Raw genomic sequence first — 19,597 nt, forward strand, 5'->3', positions numbered from 1 at the left:
TTTTCCATTTGATTACATTTTGTATGATGGATTATGCAGAAAAAGTAGAATTAGGCTGAAAGATCTATCACTTTATCACCTATTCAGTTTGTAAATCATGTTTTTAAAAAGTAACTAAGCAATTAATTACTTTTGAAAATAAGTAATCAATAAAGTAACAGGATTACTGTTTGGGGGAAGTAATCAGTAATTAGTTACTGATTACTTTTTTCAAGTAACTTGACCAACACTGCTACTAAGGTAGTTCACTTCTTACTGGAATATATCGCCGTGGTCAATTATACTGTGACCATAGATTAGAAATGTATGTATGAAATCACTGCCTATTGAATAGTGTTGTATGTCTGTAAGAGCTTCAGCAAAGACTTCAATACAGCTCACTGAATGGCTTTGGAAAAATGTGAAGGATTGCACAGATTTAACAAAGAACTATTTGTTGAGAATTATATTTCCAAAAGTGTTACAACTTTTACTATTGATAAATACCTTTCCTATTCATGCTACACCAAAGTAATTTACTGATAGATAATCAAATGACAGAAGAGTCGACAATAAATCATGATTAGAAAGGGACATTTTCTGTGCATTAATGAAAATGTATTATTATTATGATTAAAGGGCAATCTGGCCAATGAATTACCTAAACTTTTTCTGTAATTTTACACATTTATAACATAATTTCGCTGGTCTGGACAACTTAAGATCAAAGTGGGTGGTATGTGGCCCATGATCTAAAATGAGTTTGACATCAATGTGCTTAGTATTAGTAATAAATACACAAAATTGTATTCATTTTTATTTGACCATTCTGTGCACTACATCACCAGATTAGTGATTTTCTGTAGCATTCATCACCTGTCCTTTTTGCAACAGCGTTGCATTTGGGTATATTTGTTTTGTCCGTTATTGAAGTAGGTGGCACTCATAGGGATTATTTTCTAAAACACCCCATTTATGTAAAAGGGGAAACTCTAAGTTTACTTAGTGAGTTGATAACCAGTTCCGTGTGACCGCTCATCCTTGAAGTGAATCCAGGAAACAGAAAGATACTCGGGATATGTTGAGCTAGTATAGAGCCCAGGAGTTAAGCAGCCAAGCTTGGGACAAAGGTACGTCTTAGACCCCTGAAGGTTCTCATCAATACTATAGACTCTGATATCATGTTGCCTAGCAATCATCTACTAACAGGTTAAAATAACCTATTTGTAGCATTTATGCATCTGTAACCTCTTATAAAACAATCATATTTTAATTCCCTCTTTAATTTACAATCTACTAACAAAGAAGACGCACCCTTATTTTCTGAACTTTGAGGCGCTATCTTCCGGTCGCACACACACCTCCCACACCTCGAGTGTCAGGCTGGTTTTAAAAATCAAACTAGACACTGCACATGATTGAGGACAAACAAGTTAACTTAAACAAGCTTATTTTTTAATGGATCTGCAAAATTGTTTGAATTTCCAAAGAAAATTTCTGTACCTCCCGCCCACAGTTACCCAGTGGCAAAAGTTACACAATGTTACAGAAACGTTTCCAACCCAAAGAAATCTGCATGCAGGAAGAAAAACAAAACAAAACAAAACAAAAAAAGAAATAAAAAGTGAAATAAATCATACAGATAAAATAAAACATCAACAAACAGGACATACTGTATAATGCCGTTCTTTTGGCTGGAGGAGAAATTCAAACGCTTCAGCTTCAGTTCGGTGTCTTCATGAAGAGAGCCTGAACCGACACATTATTAAACTGTAATTTCATTAAATGAATGTGGCTCCGCCCACCACACAGCCCCACCCCTGTCTTCCATATAAGGCACAGGACAAAATAAACCCCCACATACAAAAGGAGCTAGCCACGCCTCTGTCACTTGGTAACAAATTGTAAATGACCAAATATGGTTAGACAACAGAAACCGCACTAAATGTACAAAATGTTAATCCTATTTAATCTCGTTTTAACTTTGATTTCCTCAGACTGAAGGTGAGTGCTGTGGGTGGGTGGGGTTAAAGGGGGAGGGGTGTGAGGGTGTCCAACCACGTGAGCCTGTGCAAAGGAAATATTAAAAATATGAGCTTGTCTTTTCCACACATTTTTTTCCTTTTTTTTTTTTTTTTTTTTACTTAAACTTTAAAACAAATGACAAGAAATGTGACTGGATTTCGCTTTTTATCAGAAATAAAAATGATCATTAGATGCAGAGTGGAGGAACATAGTTGGGTGGAGAAGTGGGAATGAGGGGATTAGACATATGAAGTGGTTTATTGTTTTTATTCTGATAAAGAGAGAGTGTCAGTGTGCAAGAAAACTCATGAGACAGGTTAGAGGGCGAGTTAGAGTTAGCAGTGTGAGAGAGAGAGAGAGATTGTGTGTGTCTGAGTGTGTTTGTGTGCGTTAGTGTGACTGAAACAGGAGTTGTTCAACTGCAGCACTTGCTCTTCCAGCCTGTGACTCCTCCTCCGTTGCTGATGTCGACATTTTCACTGTTGGGCTCTTTTACAGGCGTCTGTCAAAGAGAAACACACACACACACACACACACACTTATTAAATATGCACCAAGAAAAATGTGAAGCAACCACTCTGGTGTATGTCCATAATCGCTCCCTACTAAGGCTGACATCATTAACCATTTCCTAGTTCAGATGCTTCCCCAGTTTCCAAAAATCAAACAAATACTGAGACATATCAGGATCAGCCTGTAATTCAAGAAGGATAAAAGCCAAAACCGTCTTTGAAACATTAATTTAATGAAATACTGGAATATTTCCCCTGACGCCGGTTTTTTAGCTTCAGTATGAATAAAGAAAGGGTGAGAATGACAGCTATGAATGGTTGCCATCAGGTTTCATAACTGGGTGACACCTTAGTGGAAAAAAATAAATAAATTACTGAACACATGTTCCACGTGAGACATTGAGCACACACCTTTCTGAGGATGTCTTCTGCTAACGTGAGGAAAGCTTTCTCGATGTTGATGTTGGCCTTAGCGCTCGTCTCAAAAAACCTAATGCCGTGCTCCCTCGCAATCTGTGGGGAGGAAAACAAACCCAGTCAGAAACTGTGCATGTGGTCCAGTCCAAAAATAAAGCTGCTGATCTCCTGAGGAGAACAGAGATCAAGTATCACACACACACACACACACACACACCTGAGTGGAACTGTGTGTGTTTGTGCGCAGATATTGTCACTACCAGTTTGCTTTGGTACTTTAAACCAAATCTGTTAAAGGCCCTGCAGTCTCACACAGGTGTTTCCACTCGTTCTGGCTGATTAGAGCTCTGTTAAGGATGAACTTGGGCTGAACTCTGAACATTAAATCCAGAAACTAAACTCTAAATCAACTCGATATCCAACTGCCAAACTGACAGACATCCAAGTACTGCTCACAAATGCAAAATAGGGGTTTAACTCTGAGCGTGTGTGTCCCCTGAGCTGCTATAGTTTTTATTTTATTTTTCCTTTTAGATCAATTTTGTTACAGTTTGTTTGTAATAATTTATTTTTACTCTCTAAAAGTGTTTAATTGTGGCTATTATAAGTTTCAGACTTTTACATGATACAGGTGGTATCTGTCAGAAAGTAAGTTAAGAACTATGGACACATAAGACACAGTCACATGGACAGATTTATTTTCTATTGGAAAAAAAGTTACAATTTTATTGATTTCCTGCCATAAAATTGTGAAGTGATGGCATACGGGCAGTTAAAATGAGTGTAGATACCAAGCTGTTATACTAAGAATATCAGGTTATTGAGGGTTTTTTTCATATTCAACAACAATTTTCTGTTTAAAGAATGAATGCAACTGAACACTATATTTTTTTTTTTTTATTTTTTTTTTTTTTTAACACCTACAGTTTTAGTCTCATGTTTGGAAGCTAAATGAAATTTCACAATAGTTTAAATGGCTTGCTTACCTACTTAGTACAAATAATTCATTCTTTGGCATTTGAACTGCGAAAAAACTGAGAAAACTAGGTTATTGTTTCTTTGTCTTTCCACAAGGGAACCTTAACTACAGTTCATGAGAAAATAAAGCATCTCATTTCTTTCCTTTTAGTTCATCTCTCCACTGTTAGTTATTATTACTAAAAATGATAAACAATGGAAACAAGCTCAGTTTGTGCAGAAAGACAAACAGCAGCTCTGTAGAGAGGTACAGATTGTAGTGGAACGTTTGAGCTGTAAATACACAAACAAAGCTACTATCACCTGTTCTAGCAGGGCATTTAACTCCTATTAACTTCAGCAGAAAGTAACCTCATGGAAATGTCAGACGGGCACAAATGAGCCACAATTAACTACAGAAGACTTTATGAGTGGCTGCAAACTCAAAGTGCAAGGCTGCAGCAACGAATCAACCAATCGTTGCTGCAGCCTTGCAGGACCTCATTGACGAATGGCCCTTCACAGCTGCACAGGACCGCACCACCTCACCTGCTCTCCCTTGGCTTTTGGTACGACCCTCTTGTCATCCATGTCACACTTGTTGCCTAGCAGCATTCGCTCAACGTCCTCATTTGCATGCTGAAAAAAATAAAACACAAAAATGAGGAGATTATTAGATCACATTTGCCAAACAGTCAAACTTCATCTACATTAAGCTTTTTAAAGGATTTATTGCTTAGATAATCCAAGCTGGCCAATCGAGCCCATGATTCAGGCCCTTTTCTAAAAGAACCAATTTCTAGTGCTGTCTAATTACCACTAGTAGGTAGAGCGAGTGGACAAATGAGTTATTTTCCAGAATAAGGGGCATTTCATTATTGCAAAAGGACACATGTCCAGTTCATACTCAGAGAAAAAAGTAAAACACAAGTGGTCTCTAATAACACTTTTGAAGTTTGAGATATTATTAGGAGTGTATGAACTTCTATAGACAGAGATGCAGGACAAGACAGGCAGAGCTACTACAGGCAAATGCATCACGTTTCCCTCCTCTGACCAAATTGAAGGTTCTAAAGGCAAGGGTGAGAAAAATGATACAAGACACAGTCTCATCTAATCCACCTGGCTTAAATTCAAACACCTACAGTGTGTTGTTGCACCAGAAAATAATGCAGACAGCTAACGCGAGACATCCAATATCCAAACAGTCATATTAACTTCTCAGGTCTAATCTGATCTGGAATGAATCCTCAGGATTACTCGTGTAATGCAATAATTACTAGTGAGATCATGTGAGACACAAGATGTATTCAATACTAAAAACAGCGGAAGAGACACTAAAAAAAAATAAAATAAATAAAATGAAAGGGCGGAGGCACACCGAGAAGACAAAGTTGCCATATGTTGCAGTTTGGCTTATAATCACAGAACTTTGCAACAGTGTCTGACATCTGTCTCCAACTAACCTGACATTTCAAATACTAAGCAGCCACAGCATTAAAACCAGTTGCATAATACTGGTTAGTCTCTCTGCTAGAAAAATAGTTAGGATGTGGGAAGGTGTGGACACCGTTGATCTTGGACTGGCATCCTTTAGTTCTTCTGGGTTTGCCAGTAGGACCTCTGTAGATCAGGCTCAATCAGGTGTCTACAGATGAGACTAGGATCTTTGGCCTTTGTAGGCTGGATCATCACCTGTGGCGCTGTCTTGTGTTCCTTGAGTGGTTTCTGAAGAGGTCTTGCACTGCAAGTGCTTGTGGGGGCATGTCTTTAGAACCACAACCATGTTTAGTTGGCTTGGATTGTGTCAAAGTTACAACCACATCCAAGCAGAATATTGAACTCCATTCATACGTCAGTGGTTTTAATGTTGTGGTTGATCAGTGTACATTAGGTCTCATCCTTGTGGCTTCATCTATTCTGATAAAACACAGATGCACAAACAAAGTCCTTTTTCTGACCCAAGAAGAATGCTGTTTATACTGACAAAACACAGCACTGCAGATTCAATAATAAACAAGCGAAATTTAAACAAAATAAATTCTAATATTTTAACACCACTGTGAAAGATCCAGAAGGGGCTGGATTAAAGTTGGATGCACCTGATCAGGCTTTGTCTTGGCTCAAAATGTGATACTTAAAAAAAATTAAATACGAACAACATTTTCACAGTACTCAGATTCTAAAAAACTATTCTTTTTGTAAGCTTTTGCACAGTTTAGGTTACAGTCTCCCTCCACCTTCCCATAATCATCACCTCTTCGGGCCATGATAATCCTCAGCACAACTGCTCTGTAAATGATTAAGGCAAAGGGCCTCCTTTTTCATTAGTAGTTAACAAAAGTCCATCCATTATGCTACTTGTGGCCATTTCCTTAACAAAAAAAAAAAAAAAAAAAAAAGAGACAGCACAATAGGGCTGGGCTATATCATACCGTTCACGGTAATACCGGTATAATGTTGGGCAACGATAGGAAAATGAAATATCGCGATAGAATATGGGTAAAACGCGCATGCGCAGTGCCTATGTTTACATAAGCACATGGCGGCGACGCAGAATGAGAAGAGCGAAAGTGGATCGTCGAATGAAACGGATGAACCAGAATTGGTTTGTAAAAATGCTCCAACTTCAGTGGTGTGGAACTGGTTTAGCTTTGGTCCGTCAGATACACAACAAAGCACTATTTCTGGTAGAGCATGCTAGCGGGCCGTCGTTATTACTGTGTTGTTTGGAAAATACAGCACACTTAAAATCAATCCTTTGATTTTTCTGAAAATCGACAGATTATAATCCCGTGTGCCTTATGTATGAATTCTGGTTGTGTTTACTGACCTCGAAACGATTTTATGTCGTACACGGCGCTCGAAAATCTGTCAAATGTTTTAGTACAACTTTGCTAAGCTACGAACCCGCACCGCTTGATGGATTGTCGGAGCATTACGGCTATCGTAGGCAGGAGGCTCGCGGAGTGTGCTTCAACATAATATCACCGTATTGTGTGTGTATAACCTCTTTTTAAGTTTTGTGTATATTATACATGGTTATGCTGAGGATATGTCGGCCAGTTTCCACTGGAAATGCCTTTTGGTTAAACTGTCAGCAAGGAATTTGCATTTGCACTGTTAATTTTTTATATAACTTTAATGCACTTTAAAAAGCTGCTTGTTTAAGTGAAAATACATTGATTTTTTTTTTTTTTTTTTTTTGCACTAATAAAGTTCAGGAGTTGCAAAGTATTTTGTCTAATGTCAATTATATCGTTATCGCAAATTTTCAAATGTATATCATGATAAATATTTTTGGTCATATCGCCCTGCTCTACATCACAACATGTGAGAAGGTCACTGGGAATGAGGCATAAGCTTGTGATCGCCACAAAAACCACTAGATGACAAAACAAGCACCCGATTCCAGTTTTTGTTCCCAGCACAAAGCAACACCCAACGTCATCTGAGTCAGGCCATAATCAGACCGTTAACCATACACGGCATAAAAGACGGACACAACATCAAGATCCGAAAAATCAGACTGCTGAAACCTGCACGCTTTTCAATAACCAGCAGGTGGAAACTCCTGTGGTTCCAACAGCACTTCAGGTTACATAGAAGTTTATAGGAAAAATAGCCCTCAGCTCCTCTTCTCTGTGACCTCAGTAACAGCATGTCAGGTTTCAAAACACCAAGATGGCATTGGCAATGATCAGCTTGGGGTTTCACAGCAGATACAGCCATCTTTTATTCAGCCAGTGGTCTTAACAAGACGTTACAGCTGTCTCACCTTGAATGTGTTCACTGTTACTCAACTTTTATAATGTTAAAAACAGGCTGAAACAAGTAAACCCGCCCTTGTTGTGTCAGACTGTTTGTGGTACTGCTTGGTAAAACTGTACAACTACTTCTGCAGTGAGACAGATGCATACAGACAACTGGCTCATCTGATTCATTTTAGTCACACACTCCTGTTCCACAGCTCGCTGCACACAGTTTAACTAGCCCGTTAGTCATGTTGGCCGCATTCCCGTGAAGTGTTTATCGCCATGTTGTTGTTCCAAAGACATAAAGAAATAAATGCAAAATCAGTGTCAACGATTCATTCCATAAAAATAAAAATGATACAGAGTTTGGATACTTTGTGTTGGTGTTTATTTGCCTCACCTCATCAATGTTGCGCAGCCATTTGCTGATGTTTTCGAAGCTCTTGGCGTTGGTGATGTCATAGACCAGCATGATGCCCATGGCTCCTCTGTAGTAGGAGGTGGTGATGGTGTGGAACCGTTCCTGCCCTGCTGTGTCCCTGCACAGAGCACATGTTTTTATTTGCATGTGTTTTCTTGGGTTTGAACTGCAGTGACCTGCATGAAAGGTGCTTCACAAATAAAATTTGACCAAAGAATTGCTTAAATTTCTTCATAATACGCTGAGATTTCACACATTTATCAGCTACAAATGCTTTGTTCAAAACAGAAGAGTAAATAAGCAAATAACTCTGAAGAGTCCAAACTCAGCAAAGACTCTTTGAGTTGCTGTTAGACTGAGGAAGCTGATTTAAGAAAATCCCTCCAAATAAGATGATTAAAGACAATCAAGACATTTGTTATTAATTGAATCTACCTAGTGGAGAGCTAACACTTTACTACCATGCTTAATCACCAGTTCCAGAGGGAAGCTAGTCCCAATACAATTTTCTGATGAAAATCCAAACAATTATAACTAAAAAAAGAAAAAAAAAAAAAAAAGTTGTATAACATTTGAAAAGTTAATTCATTGTTATGTCAATTTTGACCAAAACAGTAATTATGATTTTTGCAGTGACATCAGTCAGTCTGTTGTGGGAAGCATTGAGACCAGACTCTCTCTATGTATGTGTCTGTGTGTGTGAGAAGATTCTTAGTGATTAAGTTAAAATAATCAGCCATAAAGTTTGTAGATATGCCTACAATTTAGAACAGCAGCTATCTAAAATGTTGAATACCTCATTGCTGCCATACAAATATAAAGGTCCTAAATGCAAAACTGAAACAGTACGATCCAAACCATTGAGGTTACTGGATTATGAGCTAGACTAGATTAAAAACATGACAGCAATTTAAACCAAGAAAGTGTGAGGAAGAAGCAGCCTCTCATCTAGCAAACCATCTGCAACAGCTGTGTTTCATCAACATAAAACGTTTTTCCACATCAGCCAATAATATAAATTTCACTGTTTTAAGCTAAAGGAATATTTTAATGTATGTGTGCTGCTCAGCTCATAAACGCAGCAAAGTCAAACAATCAAAACAAGTGAATATTTAAACATTTAGTTGAATACGATTTGAAGAAAGCCCCACATATAAAGTGATTAAGGATAATTAGCACTTTATTATGTAGCATTAAAAATGAATTCGTGCCACTTATTTATGTCAGTCTTCTTAACCGTAAAAACTTCATTATTTGTCCCAGTTACAGTTCAGTAGAAGGCGTGCCAGACATGTGAACCTGCTTATGTGATGCTATTCTTTTGGTCACCAACAGAGGCTGACTTAGATGATAAAATATTTAGTTAATGCACACTTCAAACTCGACGCAGAGACAAAACAGAAAACGAAAAAAAAAAAAAAAAAAGATACTGCTTTAAGGCCTACAGGAACAATGTTATTTAATTTTAACACTGCTTGGAAAAAGACAAACTGCAAAGCCGTAGCAGGCGGGTTGACCCAGGTACAAATACATTTAAATCCACTGCAGGTTTCCTCGCATGTCTGCACTAGCATCAGCCTCAGCAGTCACTTCTTGCTTTCTGTGGAAACTCTGCCAACATCCATCTATCACCGCTGACAAGGGAAAGAGAGGAAGCCCAGGAGCACCAGGCACCAAAGCAAATCAGAGCTACACTTAAAGAGGGTGTTTAACTAGATACGAGTGTTAATCAAGACACAATGTGCTTGGACAGGATGAAGGGAAAATCTGATCTGAGCCTGAAATGCACGTGATCTGACACAAATTTTATGCATGTGCAAGTTATTAAAGTCTTGCAAGATATCTTTCATGACTTCATACTCACTCATCGCTATCCACTTATTAACAACCAAAAAGTAAAATGATGCATTTTAATAATGAAAGACATATTTTTACTCTTCAATTGTCCGTCTATTGTCCTTTCTTTGTCCTTTCTTTGGGCAAAAGCTTTGCTCAAGAAATGAAAACATATCCTGACAATGAATAAAGTAATGTCTTCAACCACTGAGTTTAAGAATACGAAGTACGATCATTAATTTGACAGTAATCAGCTTCTTTATTAAATATTTGCCCACTATTGTTTGTCCCCTATTCAGTACTGCATTTATGGTTTTATTCAATTAGAGTTTCACCTTCCAGTGACAAATCAAATTTCTCTGTACTACCTCAATAATTTGAGTTTTTTTTGTTATAGTTTGTTTTTAATATTTCAGCTGTTTAACTTACATTTCCAGACAGTAGATTTCAACTTCCCAATTGCAAGATCCCAAGAACCTAAGCTGACAAGTTACTCAAAATAACGTTTTTGTCCATTGTGCTTGTTTTCTAGAGTAACAGTGGGTGTGGATGTGCAGGTGTCCGTCTCTGAGATAACATGAAAAGATTATCTTTGAATGAATGAACTGTATTCAGAGAAGCGCAATATCCGTTACAGGTTCTGTATTGACCTGAAACTGTCTTCTTGTATTGTGCTACAATGTATTTGTACCTTTGTAGTTATCATGTTTTCTACTTCAGGTTATGCATCACAAAGCTCTGATTCATTTATTTTCAATGTTACTAAAAAAAAAAATGTCCATATCGTTCACCATTATCAGTCACCTTTAAATAACAGGCTCTTTGTCATCTTGTAGCTTCAAACCAAACTGCTCATGTCTCATATCTTTTTATTCTGGTTACTATAGTTAATTTCTTCTTGAACTGTCATTCCTAAAAAAAAAAAAAAAAAAAAAAAAAAAAAGACTACCTCAACTGGACTACCAAAACCTTTAGTTGCAACTCTATTCATTACAAAAGCACAAATAATGTCTTTCTCTTACATTAATCGTTTTTTATCTTCATTACTTGAACTTGATTCTCCAACAACTTCAATTTGCAAATTAAGCTAATTATGGGATTTTTTTTTTTTTTTTTTAAATTTCCAAGTCAGAAAAAGGATTCCACAGGAAAATTAACAGAACAGTATTTGTTTTTTTAACCAATCCCAAATGCTTTCATCCTATAGACTCATAAGAATTAGACCAAATACTATGGACAATCTGCTGTACAAATGCATTTTTTCTTTTAATTCATCCTGTTCCTCTCCGTAATACTTAGAGACAATTTGTAATTCAAATCTAATCAATTTTTGCCAAACTTAACCGATTAAAGGCTCCAAAATATGAAGATTTATGCATTCCTTAAGCATTTGGGCCTTACTCAATGGGCGCTACTCATGTGGGAAAAAAAAGAAAGAAGAAATAATTACTCATCTGGTACGGACAACAATAACCCTACAGCAGACCTAATGGACTGATGATCATTTCCTGTTCCTGCATATTTCAGTGCTTAAGGGAGGTATGTCAAACAGATGTTTCATTATGACATAATGATTCACAAAAGAGGCTACGCTGAAACACGATTCTCACAAGCTTGGTGTGTTTTTCGCATCTGCACAACACTGGCATGCAAACAAAAACACATCTATAACTGACTCACCAGATCTGTAGTTTTATCTTCTTTCCTTGTAATTCAACAGTTTTGATCTTGAAGTCTATTCCTGCAAAACAAAAAACAAACATGTCAGCTTAACCAATATCCATCAGTTGTAGAACATAAGCTGTCGTGAATAAGAAGAGAGATGAATGGATAAACGGCTCCAGCACTGTGACAAAGAGAAAGTGAAGGTCAGAAACAGATAAATCAACGACAGCGGTTGAGCAACAACTGTTGCCATCATAGAAACAATAGCATTATCTCTTCCTGATTCTGCAGTGTCATTCTCAGCAGACAGCTGTGATCAGCAGCTGGGCAACAACGGGTGCACACAAACCAGGTCACTGAGGTCAAAATTATACTTGTTTTCAGACAGCTGTGAGTATTTTTTAATATATATAACATACATATAGGTTGCACCTTGTAGTGCATTTGATCCTAACAAGGTTGAAAAATAAAGCTACTACGACTAAAGCGCACTAGACCATATGAGCCAGTAAATACTGAACTTGTACTCTGGTGCACCCCAAAAAGGTTTCGGGCTTCCCCTCGAAGGACAGTCACCAGGGTTGTTTTTTTACATTTTGCATTATGAAATAGAAACAACAGAAAAATTTCTATAAATTTATGATAAGTAAGCAAACACAGGCTCATCATATTGCTTTAACCGTATGTGGAATAACTGTACTTACTGGTACTGTTTCTCATCTTAAAACATTATATTTTCTGTTTTGTTTGTTTAATTGTCACCTTTTGGCTACTATTACAAACACCTACAGGATATTTGCCATTCACCGTTAAAAACTAAAATATAAGATGAATGCACTGCTACCAAAGTCCATAGCTAAGTGAAAACTGAACCATATTTTTGCTTTGATTATCAAATTTACGTCACTTGAACCCAGGAGGACCCTCACATGCTCTCAGGCACTATTCTCACAACTGTAAAACTTCGGTGATCTCAAATAAGATTTTTTTTAAACTAGTGCTTTAAGTGTTTTTGTAATATCTGAGGTTTCAGCCTAAAGTTGTTTTTTTCCTTTTTGGTTGGAGATTGAACTCAGGGGAGACGTTTTGTGGTGCTGCAGTGTGCAATCTTTCCAATGTCGATGTTTTCAAGATTTACAAATAACTGTGAAGCAGTGGAAAGTTACTGAAGCTTCTTTTTCACATTCAGTGGAATTTGAATTTTATCATTTGGGAAAAAAGGGTGTAGAGCTACAGTTAAGGGTAGAGGGGTTACTTATTAAACAGGGGGCCAACTTCCCTCATGTTTTTCTTTCACTTAGTATAACCTATTTATGTCCTTTTAAATCTGTGCTACAACAAACAGCCAATGACTCATGATATTACAGTAACTGTTAAACACCTCACCTGGGCATATGTAGGATTTCTGCATTTCAAAACTATAATGAACTAAATAACAGTAGGGGATTTTTTGACTCAAACCACTAACTTCTTTCTCTTTGGAAAAGCTAGAAAACATAAGAAGGCAATTCAACCATCAACTTCCCACTTGAAAGTAAAACACACTAGATTATTATCCTCTTATACTTTAAATGTGAAGGGCAGGTGACTCATCAGTTTCATTTTTAGCCAACAAGTGGTGTTTTCCTGCTAAACACTGAGCTGTCAGTTCTGCTCTTGGTCAGACGTTGTGGTTGGTTAAAAAGTCCAAGAAACAGCTGTGCTCTAGGTGGGGCAAGTTTATAGAATAATGAGGAAACTGCCTGCCAAAGCCTGAGTCACAAAATATTATGCACATCCCATGGAGAGAAAGATACAGTTGGACAGAAAGAAAGGCTAGGATTTAACGCTGGTAGAAGAGGGAGAGTTTTCTACACAACAAAAGTTAAGCTCTTGAAGTCAGCCTCAACAGGGATGACATGTTACTATTGAGGAGAGTAAACACAGAGGTTCACTCTTTTTACTCTGTGAAGGGAAAAAAAAAAAAGAAGAAAGAAACAAGTTATGCGCATTGTGCAATCACGGATCATTTATCCAATCAGTGGAAAAACAGTTACACCTATCCCGTAAAGAATGACACTTTCCACGAGATGTGAATGTTGAGCTGGATGCAAGCGGTTTATAGTCGGCTTTCTTCTTAATACCAGAGGAACCATTCCTTCCACAAGTATGAAAGCCACTGTCTGCTTCTGCCAGTTTCCGTGCAAAATTCATTAAATGGAAAAAGATTTCAGTCGATGCTATGCATATTCACTCACTTAATAAGTGTAATCTGTAAGGGAGAGGGGCTGAGAGACGGGCTGGAAGCAGGAATAAGAGATGGATGAGAGCAGGGAGGGGGGGGGTTTCCAGTGGGGGTATTTTGAGAAGCAGCTGTGAATCTGTGTCTCCAATGGTATGAGTCCTGTGTCACAGGAAGAACACATTCCTGTTTCATGTCCTGCTTCTGCCGTTGGGAGTTTTGTTCCTTTCAGCTTTTTAGTTTAGGTGTTTATTAACTAGTAAATCTGGCCCCCTTTAGTGGAGGATTTCCTAAATGTAACCGAGAGAAATTTTATGGCTTCTCTGGGATGTTATATATAAAGCTACTCTGGGAAAGCTTCTGTCAACCTCATGACAGAAGCATATCTTGTAAGCATTATCTCAAATGAAAGGCCATTTTATCTGTTGCTTAATGTAGTGATACGGTTTAAAAAATAAATAAATAAATAAATAAATAAACAAACATCACTATTTTTCAAAGATCGCGAGAAATCAAATTCTAGTATTTAATTAGCCCGTTTCTTTGTGTTAATGAGATGTTGCACAGGTACAGTTAACACATGTAGCTTTCCAACCAAGCTTGCTAGGCATTAGCTGATATGTTAGGTAACTGAGCTATCAAACTAATTAACTCCTGGTTCTAAAAGAACAACATGGTGGCAGCCAAAACACTAACACAAAGCTTCAAAACACTAAGTCCAAAACTAGAGAGTAACATCCTGGTGACTACATCCTTCAATCAATCAGTCTTTATTTATAAAGCACTTTTCATACAAAAAATGTAGCACAAAGTGCTTTACATAGTTAAAAGCAGCCCACCCCACCCTCCAACTCACTCCCATTAACATAAATGATGTGAATAAACACATATCTCCCCCCCCCCCACACACACACACACACGCGCACACTTAAAGAGTAAAAATTCAATAGTTTTTGACCACTGTCTGATAGGTTAAAAGCTGTGGATCTAATGTAAAGTTGTCTCCCACCAACCACTTAAACAACAAAAACAGAAGAATGCACTACTGACAACCACAGGTCAGGCTGGTAAAGTATGTGTGGCATAGTGAGAATAGATGATGTTGTACAAGGAGAAAAAAAAAGGGGAAAAAAATGTGTAAAACTTCTTCAAAAATTAGGTGCAGTGCATAAGCCACCAGGTAAAGCTAGCATGTCAGGTCTGCCACAGTGGCACTGGTCCTGAGCAAGAGACTGACAGTTTCTAGTGAATACTGAAAAGTATTTCTGCTTGATAAGCTCATCCCCAACCTCAAACCACTCTTAGGTGAATGTACAGTTGTGGCAGGGTTATCACATGCTAGTGGTTTCATTGGACCCCATTTTCATGTTCAAACCTAGCGTCTTGACTAGAGGCATGACAGTTCTGAAAATGAGACTGAAATCATATACAAACATCCCCAATTTAATATTGTGGCTTTCTGTACTGTGATATCCATGTGAAACTGATAAAGCATACTAGTCTGGTGAAAGCAGTACCGATTGTTCAGGTGATGAGTGAATTGCAAATAACAGAGTCTAAATCGAATAATACAGTTTCATTTTTGTTCATGTTCAAGTGATTGTGTTTTCCATGTTGTTCATACCTTCCTTATAAAACCGGAGGCACAGACTGAACCATTGTTTTGGTTACACACCTACTCTTTAAACATTTGCAAGTCTTTGTTGGATTAGATATGTATAAATGTGCCTATATAGATATATATTCCAGAGACATTTATACTGCACAGTTTTGATGTATCACTGCAGACAAGACAAGATTTATGTATTTATTTATTTATTTAAAATAAAGGTATCCATCTACCATTGTCTTCCTTTAACTGTCTTAGCACTGATTTATCTTTTTTCTCCCCCATTTGCCTGCAACTTTTTAAAAACAAAAAACCCAACAACTTCTTTTTAACAATGTCTGGGTTTCTAAGCTTAAAAATACAGTAATTTTTACAGTATCCAGTATGTATTCAACCTTTACATACAAGTTATTGGTATCTTGTAATTATACGATTCGCTAGAACATTATTAACTGTACTGATTGAAATAATCTTAAAAGTATAGTTTTACAGATTTGCTTTGATAACCATATACACCAATCTACGTACAGATTACGTGACTGGAGAAAGATGACATGTTCTACATACAATTTTTACAGCTTATCACATTGCACGCGGCTTTGTTTTGAATACAGATGTAGAACAAAGACAAGAGATGAGCCAGGAGCTTTCAAGTGCACGAACTATGCTGCAGTTTTATAGAGGACACTCTACAAAGGAGCCAGCAAAAAAACAACAACTTGAGATCATTTCTGTTCCTTGATTTCCAAGTATTTCTTCTTAAGTTTCAAGTTGACAGATCATAACAAACTGAACACTCTAAAACGATCACTTCCTAAACTAAACTGACCACGGTGAGTGTTGTCAACACTTTCTTTTCAAGCACTTGTGACTGATCACGTTGATACTTTAAATACCTTCATAACCAACATAGTTTGTTCCCACGTAATTACACAGAGAGGTTAAAGCTCCAGCAACACTTGCAATATACAGAACTACTTTATTATCTGACTGATGCATTTTGGCTTGTGAATTTAGACCTTCATGAGTGACAACACATTCTGACTTTTTGTTCTTATCCATGCACCTTAGAAGTAGGTGAAGTTGTGCCAGATAACGCTACTCTGTTTTTATGAACTACACAGAAACTGGGTATGTTTCGGGGTTTCCTGCCTCAAAAGGGACCTTTAGGGGCGATGACTACATCTGCACACAGTTAAAGCATCAAGTCAGTATTTACATTCCCATTTAGTTATGGCCATTTGATAAACAAATATGTATTTTATGCTTGAGTAAAAGAAACACCACATAAATAAACTGAACGGTACTTTCGTTCCAACCCTGTTGATTTTTAGTCTGGATGATGATACCACATTTATTTTTAATTTGGAGGAAAATCCCTTGTGTTTACAGTGTGAATACCTCCAGCACCATTTTAACACATTATCCTCAGCTGCTTCACATGGAGGAGAGTACACAGAGTATATAGAATATATTTAACAAAGCAAATAAAGCACCTGTAGCTGATTTAAAAACATAAAAGCACTGACTTACTACCCATCTTGCCAGGAAAGCACGTATGCAAGGAGCAAAGGTCACTACCGATCTCTACGTGCTGAAGAACCTGTTAGTCTGGACCAATTTTCCCCTTCTTCCAACTAACACTACACATTTCTTCCCTTAAGTGACGCAGATCTGATGTGGTGGCTTTGACTCAAATAAAACACATAGGCCTAAATCTAATTGACTGCATGCTGAGAAACAACATGGGGTGTAATAAAACAAACACCCTGCAAGTCAAAGCAAAACTAAAGGAATGACAAAAACAATAAAACGAGTACATGTGACATGAAGAGTTACAACAGAGTGACAGGTCAGTGCTCTAGCTGAACAAATCTAATCTAGCCTGGATGCCAGTGAGAATACATTTGCCCTTTCCAGTTGTGTGCTTTCGGCTATATAGTGACAAAGAGCACGGCTTCAGAAGAAAGCTCAGTCCATGAATCGAGCACATAACACCAGCACATTGCAGTCAAGCAAAGCACGTTTTATATTACATTATTACTCATCACTAATCTTAAGCAAGAGGAGTAAATGGAGCCTTCACTTGGGCCATGCAGGGACTTGACATAGTTTGACACTTGACTCATGTGAGATGTTTGGCGCATGCGTGAATAGGACGGATGGGGAGGGGATGATGATGCCATCATGATGAATTGTTTAATGGTTCTCACTGGCGCACTTGAGCAAAGTAAATAAGTATACAGTATTTACTCAAGTACTTAGAATACAAACTATAAGCGCTTCTAATTTTAGAAAGAAAATGCAATTTTCAGCTGCTTTTATACAATTAGATTCACTATAGTCAAAGTTTTCACCTAAAAAGTTAATTTCTTACATCATATAATCAAGTTCCCAATGCTAGAATATCCAAGTCGCTTAAACAGCTTCACCTCCATTACTATTAGCGGTGACAACAATCTGAAGCATGAACCCTGTCCTTATCTTCAACGTCATGCTGCTCTGTTGTATCTTAATTGCCCCTTGGGGATAAATAAAGTCTTTCTGATTCTGATATCCATGAAACCATGAACCCGTGAATAATCACACCTTCAACTTGTGATAATCAAGTAAAATTTTGCTTTTACAATCAAGTATCTTTTGTTGCTTCAAATCAAAACACTCATACAGTTGTTGCCTTTAACGTGTAATTCCTGACAAGGACTGTGCAATAAACCTATATAGGCTGACACTGAGAAGTAAACACCTGTCACTTAAATGCACAGGCGATTTTTCTAGTGCAGCACGGCCCTGTGGTGCTACTAGCCTTGCTAGCTTCTTAGCCGCTGGGTCAAGTAAACTGACAGCAAATTTGGAGACTTAACGGGCTATAATTGTTGCTGCCCAGTTAAACCAAACCAAGATATAATGATAGCGTTTTGTTATTAACGTCGCAATCATTTATGAGCAAGTGATGGTTTAGTAAGAGCTCATAAAGGCTGCGCAACTAGCTTTCCAGCTAACCTGTACAGGCCCTAGAGAGAGCTGCTGCATGCTCATAGCACACTAGCCACCAACAAATCCGTCCTGCATACAGCCTCCAGCTGCAGGGTAGAGGCAGGCGAGCCTCACAGCTGTCACACTACCTCCGGTGGATGCAGAAGGGTCAACGAAATCACCTGTTACAACGCCCGTGATCTTCTTACCTATGGTGGAGATGAAGGTTGTGTTGAAGGCGTCGTCAGAGAAGCGGAACAGCACACAGGTCTTCCCCACGCCCGAGTCGCCGATCAGAAGCAGCTTGAACAGCAAGTCGTAAGTCTTCTTCGCCATTGAAGAATCAGTTTGTGTTCACCCCGATAGATACAAAAACCGATACCCTAGAGTACGCCTATGTGAAGTCTAAAGCCAGCTCCTTGGCCAACCTGACCAACAACTGTCCTCTTGGCTGTTAACAGTTAACAAACTGTGGATTTGTTGATTAGCTTTGGCAAGCTAGTTGGCTAAACACCACCCAAAATAATGTGCCTGTAGAGTCGTCCTAGAAGTTCTAGATTCCCAAACCCGACCGTGGTACCCCCCCTTACAGCATGAGAGCAAAAATAGAATCTCCTTCTGTGTGATACCTCTTTTTCACTCTTTCTTTTCTCCCACACAGTCGGGACAAAATGGCTCCTCTCTCGCACTCTACCCCGATTCACTCTTTCTTCAAACTAACGGCGAGCTAATTCAGATTCTCGGCACACCCCGTCATTCCAGAGTCCTGGGACAAGCTCGACCGAGAAGAAACTGGGAAAAATCAAGACATGAAAGTGCGCCGAATCTGCTGTCTGTTCCAAGTAATTTCGCTTTTTTTTTTCTGTAGAGATTAGACCGAAATACAGACGACCGCCGTCGCCTTCGAATGGGAGCCACCGCGGCGACACCCTAGACCTTTTGGCACGCCTACTCCCGCCCCTTCTGTCAAAATTCACGGCTCTGATTGGCCATTTCAGCTGTCGCTCCTTCAAGCGCCCTAATCTGAATGGCTATCCAAGCAGGCATTGTAGCGGTAAAAAGGGGGCGTGTCTTAGCCTGACAGAAAGGGCAAATGTTACTCTGTAACGTACGCTGACATTTAGGCTCAAAGCGCCGCTCATATCTCACTGTGAAATGCCGCCAGTGACCCAAAATGGCGACGAGTTTCATGCGGATCTCTAGTAGCCGGGGTGTTTCAGCTTT

The 19,597-nt window shown here is 38.3% G+C and overlaps 1 protein-coding gene across 1 annotated transcript; it reads right to left on the reverse strand.

Moving 5' to 3' along the window:
* Nucleotides 1-1,412: 1,412 nt before the first annotated feature.
* rab10 (RAB10, member RAS oncogene family) lies at nucleotides 1,413-19,294 on the reverse strand. The gene is made up of 6 exons (XM_040017073.1): nucleotides 18,583-19,294; nucleotides 11,583-11,643; nucleotides 8,046-8,184; nucleotides 4,440-4,529; nucleotides 2,928-3,029; nucleotides 1,413-2,506 (listed from the first exon to the last, which is right to left on the reverse strand). The coding sequence occupies exons 1-6, from the start codon at nucleotides 18,707-18,709 to the stop codon at nucleotides 2,420-2,422; spliced, it is 606 nt and encodes a 201-aa protein (XP_039873007.1). The 5' UTR covers nucleotides 18,710-19,294; the 3' UTR covers nucleotides 1,413-2,419.
* Between the last annotated feature and the right edge of the window lie 303 nt (nucleotides 19,295-19,597).

The sequence above is a fragment of the Simochromis diagramma genome, unplaced genomic scaffold, assembly GCF_900408965.1.
Source record: "Simochromis diagramma unplaced genomic scaffold, fSimDia1.1 OVJJ01000802.1, whole genome shotgun sequence".
NCBI classification, from domain to species: domain Eukaryota; kingdom Metazoa; phylum Chordata; class Actinopteri; order Cichliformes; family Cichlidae; genus Simochromis; species Simochromis diagramma.

What these genes read in the sequence shown, in the direction of transcription:
- rab10 (XM_040017073.1), bottom strand. Translation starts at nt 18,709, where the DNA reads ATGGCGAAGAAGACTTACGACTTGCTGTTCAAGCTGCTTCTGATCGGC. An exon ending in AAGATAAAACTACAGATCTG is followed by an intron (nt 8,185 to 11,582) that starts GTGAGTCAGTTA and finishes TGCTCTGTGCAG; the next exon opens with GGACACAGCAGGGCAGGAAC. An exon ending in GGCTGCGCAACATTGATGAG is followed by an intron (nt 4,530 to 8,045) that starts GTGAGGCAAATA and finishes TATTTTTTTCAG; the next exon opens with CATGCAAATGAGGACGTTGA.